The sequence below is a fragment of the Diabrotica undecimpunctata genome, chromosome 1 (genome assembly GCF_040954645.1).
Source record: "Diabrotica undecimpunctata isolate CICGRU chromosome 1, icDiaUnde3, whole genome shotgun sequence".
Classification (NCBI taxonomy): domain Eukaryota; kingdom Metazoa; phylum Arthropoda; class Insecta; order Coleoptera; family Chrysomelidae; genus Diabrotica; species Diabrotica undecimpunctata.
Genome location: NC_092803.1, coordinates 26,930,545 through 26,937,551, shown reverse-complemented (window position 1 = coordinate 26,937,551; position 7,007 = coordinate 26,930,545). Strand labels below are relative to the sequence as shown.

The 7,007-nt window shown below is 29.1% G+C and overlaps 1 protein-coding gene across 4 annotated transcripts in view; it reads left to right on the top strand.

Annotated features, from left to right (window-relative positions):
• Nucleotides 1-128: 128 nt before the first annotated feature.
• Nucleotides 129-7,007, top strand: part of LOC140446946 (zinc finger RNA-binding protein-like) — a 56,206-nt gene continuing 49,327 nt past the window's right edge. The window contains exons 1-4 of one of the 4 annotated variants that reach the window (XM_072539542.1): nucleotides 129-235; nucleotides 548-729; nucleotides 4,548-4,687; nucleotides 5,171-5,243. In XM_072539542.1, the coding sequence (XP_072395643.1) occupies nucleotides 186-235; nucleotides 548-729; nucleotides 4,548-4,687; nucleotides 5,171-5,243 (445 nt within the window). In that variant the 5' untranslated portion in view covers nucleotides 129-185. Of the gene's footprint in view, nucleotides 236-547; nucleotides 730-1,242; nucleotides 1,348-4,547; nucleotides 4,688-5,170; nucleotides 5,244-7,007 lie in introns of those variants that run through there. The other 3 variants (XM_072539547.1, XM_072539554.1, XM_072539562.1) reach the window with 3 other exon arrangements.

The window sequence follows — 7,007 nt, the reverse complement described above, 5'->3', positions numbered from 1 at the left end:
TTCTTTTTAAAATAGTTTTTATATTAATAATGGAATTATTTTTTAAAACTTTTTGCGTCATCAAATTTAACGCGAATATTTCTTTAGCAATATACTGTGGCGAAACTTTAACTTTGTCTAATGTCAAAAGTCAGTTGTCAGCAGTAGAGGTGTCAAGTCCAAGTCAATCAAACGTGATTGCAAAAATGGCTACAAATAATTATTTCGGATTTACTCATGGAGGAACACAATATACGTAAGTAGATATAATTTTAAAATTTAAAATAAAGTTTTTATTTCTGAAATATCCATTCATTGTTTGCAAAATTTCATTAACGGCGCGAGAATCATATTTGTTTGGTTTGATTACCGGCGTCCTTGGTTGTTGAATATCCGGCATTTTAGTTTGCTATATTCGATCAATACTGGCTAGGTCGTCAATATTCTGCAATTCTCAAAGTATATGTACTCTAGTCACCGAAAATAAGTTTCTCCATGTGAGATAACAGAGCTGGGATTTTAAATCTAAGGGAACTGTTTGGTTACATCAAAATATTTCCGATTTTAGGGCTGCTGCCACCGGTGCTGCTTATCAGACCGGACAAGCAGGGTATGCAGTAGCAACTCCTGCTAGTGCTGCTGCTACATATGGAACTAGGGCTACAGGCTACGAGACACCCTACCAAGCTCAACCAACAGCTTATGCCACTGTGGGTACTGCTGGGGCCACTTCATATGACTATGGTTATGGTAACTATTATTGACTATTTTTCTGGTTTTTTGTATATTTTTAATGCTCTAAGTGAGTACTAAACAGTTTATAATCTTTATCTAACCATAATATTCATTTTGACAGTTTCATCAAATCTACCAAACACTGGTTTGTTGGGTTGTTAAAATGTATTATTAGCCATTTTAAATGGTATATGTTAATTATAGATTTGTAGAAAGGGTTTATTATACAGTTCATACATAGTTTTGCATATATTTAGTTTTTAACACACTAGTACTTACTGACAGTCTGAAAAAACTTTGGACACAATATTTTTTTATAATTAATATTAACTTACAATCATATTTTTATTTAAACCAAATACAATTATATATATCGTCTTTCTCTTCCTTTTAAATAATTTATAAGAAATTAGGTGCCAAAAACAAGTCTTTATCAAGTGTGGAATGACAACTTTAGCTTAATATCCATTTCTACTATTTTTTTTTTGAAATTACAATTAGTGTTTCAGTTTCTTTTACATGTAATACTTTTGGTTCTGTCAATTTTTAAATATTTTTCATTGGTATTAAAATCTTTTATGTAAATTTGAATAATTTTTAAAATGGATTTCAATCAGTTTGTTCAATTTTTATGTAAGCAATTTGATAATTTCTTTACTAATTATTCATTTAGTTCCTTTCAATTAAATGTGATTATTTCTTTATAAAGTAAAATTACCAAAATTGTAATAATTGTGATCGAGTCACTCTTTTATTTTTTATGTGCCAACTGGGATGAAGAATTGGCCATCAGCATTATCATTATAATCCCTTCTAATGAATGTCTTTTCCATTTTTGAGAGATCCAGGAAACAGAGTGTACTTTTCTGAAGATTTTTGGTGGGCTGAATACGAATTTAAGTTCCAAATTTGCTAATTGACACTAGATTCTGAGACATCCTAACTTAAAAGTGCAAAAATAGTAGTTCGCCTGCCATTTTTGAGGTTGTGTAGACCAGGTTTGCTGTATGTGATTTTTACTATTGATGAAAAATATTAGCTATTAAGGTCATGGCATATTATCATGCATGTTGCGTTTCCAGCACATAGTGGTTAGTTTCCGAAAAATATAATTTAAATGGTTTTAAATATGAACAATTCATACTGTCAGGAACATAGCGTTTCAGACACCTAACGTTTCCGTTCGGTATATTAGAAAACAATATTTTACTGATGCTGGCGGCTATGTAATGAGTCGTAACCAGTTGATACAGATAATGTGAATTAGATGTCCGTCATTTTCCCCTCGTTATTTATTTAGATATTTGTTTGATTTTGATACAGAGTATTTGAAAAAATAATTTTCGAGGCTATTTTGTCATTTATGCATTGTGTTTTCATTGCTTTGTGACAATTAAACACAAAAGTGATAAACAATTAGGACTTTTGCACGGAAGTGATACCTCTTCTTTTTTAAAATACTCTTTGGTTTGATATGTATGGCTTCGTTAAATGTAGTATTTTGTTTTTTAACTAAAGGTGTAATTAAATTTAAAATATATTCAACCTGAATCCTATTCATTCTAAAATGTCCATAATATTTTTCATCGTCATCAATTAATTCTTTGTATAAAGTCCAGTATTCACCTTCCTTTTTCCTTTCTCTTAGCATTGGATGTTAAGTAGAAGAGCAATTGAACGCGCAGTCCAATTGCTGGACTCAAAATGCTACGTGCCGGAAACTATATGTGCACGATAATATGCCACAACCTTTAATCTTAAGGTTAGGTGGGTTTTCCTGCTTCTGGATTAAAAGGGATGGTTTGTAGTGGTTTATAGGATTAGAGATGTTTTATCTTAATCAGTAAAAACAATTACTGTATGTGATTTTATTTATGATATATAAAATAATCAATTAATCTTAGGGATTCCAGGTTTAGGTGGGCTTGCCTGCTTGTGGACTGAAAGGGATGGTTTCTAGGGGTTGATTTGGGTTGTAAGGTTTGAGGTTGTTGGAATAAGGTTTTATAAGTTTAGAATTTCTGAATTTAAATTTTCTGTTATAATCATATGGTTTATATGTTTTTTAAAACTAAGAAAATTTAAAATCCGATATATCTGTAAAAAATTGAGTTATCTGTGTAAACCCAATGTCATTTAAAATATTAGACGTATTAAGATGGTTATAACAGTTTTTGGGGGGAAAATTGTATTATGATGCTACTTAATCTCAAAAACTGCTGTTAACCTCAAAAATTGCCGTTTTACATTTTTAGTTTTGGATATCTCAGAAACGAGAGCCAATTTGTCATGTGGAGTTCAGATTCGGATTCCATGCACAAAAAACCTCTGGGTTGATAGGGTTAGAGGTATTCTGTCTCAATCAGTAAACACAGTTACTGTCTAATTGTAGTTTTTTATTCATGGTAAAAGTAAATTTTTGCATTCAAATGTCTTATCATGTTTTTTGTAGTTTTTATTGAATCTTTCTCATTCATTTGTATCACTTTTTATACATTATTCTATAACTGCACTGTCATCTATTAATCTAAAATGATATAGCATAGTTCACCAAGCAACACCATGTAACTAAATTATTTGATAAATCGGGTTTTTGTATCATTTGATGCCAAATCGCATGTAGAATGTATGAATAACTTTTGATTTGAAAAAATCTCAACAGATTTTACTGTGATCACAATAAACAATACCACCTCACAATAAACAATACCACCTATAACATTTCTAACCACAACACCACATATTTTTCATTCTGTTCCCATACCAAAACTATTGAGGGCTGGTTTGTTGGGTTCTTCATCAACAAAAGTAAGTTGTTTTGTTATTGCTCCCCTTTAAAGTTAAAGAAAATGAGTTACGTGGTGTTGCTTGGTTGATGAAGATATATCTTTTAGCGTTATTGTAGGCATTTCCCAAGAGTCCATTTTCGGTTATTTCTTCAAATTTTGTTATCTAAAATCTAATTTGGTACCCTGTCTGATTTGGAGTTTGATTGGAGATTTCGGAGCCAGGATGTTCTTCAGCCTGGGTTTTTTTTCTGGGTTATACCTCTCTGGATGTTTCATTCCATGGCTGAAATATTGCAACTTTCGAATTTTTATTGTTTTTGTTATTTCTGCACCCTTTTTAATTCGGTGTTAAACCAACTTCATTTGTTATTCCATCAACTCAACTTATCCACAATATTCGTCAGTAAATATACATCTCAAAGGCCTCAAGTTTTTCATTAGTGTTGCTGTATGAATCCAGCTCTCCATGGAGAATATGTAGCAGCATATTAATCTGATTTTAGGGTTTAATGTAATATCTCTATTAATCAGAATTTTCTTTAGTTTATAGAAGGCAGCTCTGGCTTTTTCAATGTGTATCTAAGATCAGAAACAGAAAATCTCATTTTCAGAAATCAGAAGTTGACTTTTTGTTTGCTTGATTCTGTTGATTAACAGACAGTAGGTGTGAATATTTCTTTCTTAGCTTTAAATTTTTTGATTTGTACTTTGGTATGATATTTTTGACAATTAGTATCTATTTTTTTCTTTCGATTATGAAGAAACATTTGTAACTGGTAAGGAATGATGTCAAAAACTTATTTGTTATCTCAAATACTAATTTATATTACCTTTGTATACCTTCAATTGACGTAAAATAAATATTATCTTTCTACAGATCTCTAGTCTTTAAAGAGCACAATATACATATATACTGGTTATAATATTGCTATCAGCTTGCACCCTGCTAATTTTTTTACATAAAGTATTGTATTTTCTTATATTGTAGTATATTGAGATAATTGTAAAAGTAACTGTTTTTACTTTGCAAAACTTGTTAATCAGGTCAGACAGCTGCTGCAGGCTATACTACTGGATATGATCAAAGTGCTGCTGTAGCTGTAGCTGCAGCTGCCAAGCCTGCCACATATGCCACAACATACAGCACTCAAAGGACTACACAACCACAAACTGTTCAAGTTTCGGTAAGTTCCCATATATTAAGTAGACATCCAATTTTTTACTTTAATATTTAACAAAGCTGTAGAGAATATAGAGTACATTTTGAACTGTGAACTAACTTAATGGATGTGAGATGCGAATAAAACATTAGATGGCTGCATAATTATTTCTTGTACTGTTAAATGTATGTGAACATTTGGTACTGGTTTTCATTTAAGATATTAAATTAACACATGGGCAAACAATGTTTCACTGATAAAAGAAAGGAAAACATTATCTGTAAGCATATTAAAACAAAGAATTGGAAAGAAAATGCAAAGTAACATACAGAATATCATAGTGGAGTCACCTGGAAGAAATTATCTGCAAAAAACAGATAATTGATAGATAAACACTAGAAGGTAAAGAAGAACTTTCAGCAAAACCCAAATAAATTATTATTTAAATTTTCTTAAATACCTGATTTCTTTTTAGATCTAAATAAATTTTAATTTGTTGATTGTCAGGCTACCTCGTATGTTCAGCCAGTAACACAGACAACAGTAGTAGCAGCTGCTCAAGTGACGACTCAACCGAAAAGTAAGAATATTCACAATGTTAAGCTTTTGTATTTATGCTTTGTTCATTAAAATCAGTGTAAAAGAGTCACACATATGATATTGTAGTGAATCAAGCATACATTGGACATAAAAAGATCAGTAACATTTTGTACTGTCTTTACTACAATTTTTTTTTACAATTTCAATTTTGACAATAACTTTCAATGTCATTTTTTATAATTGTAATTTGAATTCACTGTTTATGTGATATCATTCCCATATTTTTCTTAATTAAATGTATTGCATAATTTTTTATGTTTGATTCACTTTCAATGTACTACAGTACCCTATTTAATGTAGAATTTAATTAGGCATGCATTTTGTGTATATAAATTGTTATTTTTAATGTTGTAGTATCTTAATTTTTATTTAGTGTATCATTCTAATGCTTTACGAAAAAATTAGCAGGGGTCAATGAATAATCACATTGGTAATGGTAATATTATTTAACGATGGGAAGTTAGATAAAGGAATGAGCATGTGTATAAGTTTTATTGTAGGTTATAGCTTTAGTACAAATTTAAACATTTGGATAAATTTGGACACACTTTCCCTATATATGTACTATCAAAAATATTCATTATTAATTTTTCTCAATTGTGATACCAATTTTTTTTAAATTGTGGATTGGATAAAATGTTTTTATTAATGTTTTTAATTACATATTTTAACTAATCAATCTTTTCTGAAGGTTTTCGTTATTTACTGACTTCATTCTAAATATTAACTTTTGTACCTCATAATTAAAATACAATTTACTATTTTTATTGAAAATAAGCCACAATTTTACTTAAAAATTTATTTAAAAGTTTATTTTAACATTTCGATTTTCCACTTCAGAAATCATTCTCAAAATACAAAACATTAATAAATTTATTAATATTAATGCATTTACTAATATTTTAATAATACTTAATTTAATAATATTTTGTATTTTATGCATGATTTGCGAAGTGAACAATAAAAACATCAAAATAGACTTAATTCCCAATAAAAATAGTAACTTGTAGTAAGATGCCAAGAAAATAGCTTCAGAACAATATAATTAATAATTTAATAAAATGTTTTTTGTTTCTTCTATGTGGGAATATTGCCCGTTGATCTTCAATTTGCCTATTATTTAAATTTCAATAATTTTTCTATAATAATTTTAAAGACATATACATACATACATACATCATTATTGGCATTGTAGTTTACCACAATACTCTATTCTTCATTGAAATACTAAAAATGTAAAATTTGACACAAATATCTTATTATAGACATTAAATAGTCAATCTATAAATGAAAAAGTCCTATTTAAATTAAATTGAGTTTAGTTAGATTAGAATTGAGTTAATGGCTGGAAAAATATTGGTATCTAATTTATGTTTATATTTATTATTTTTCGTCCTTATATAATGAATATTTTTGCTAATAAGACTTTTATGTATTTAGTTAATATGCTGTATACTATAAAAAATACTAGTAAATGCATGTGTTGAAAGGGTGATTCAAACAGATGGGAATGAAGATGACTAAACATTATGATACAGGTTCGGAAGTCAAAGAATTAGTATTGAATGCTGTACTTTCAATTGGTTTATGTTGGTAACAGTGCTATCTATCAAGGAGCTACTACATTGTATTTTATTTATTTCTTTTTTAATTGGAAACTGTTTTTTTACTCTTTATAAGCCAATTACTTTCTCGTTGCCTACCTTACTTGGTTTACATCTTTGTTCGTAACTATTTTATGTAA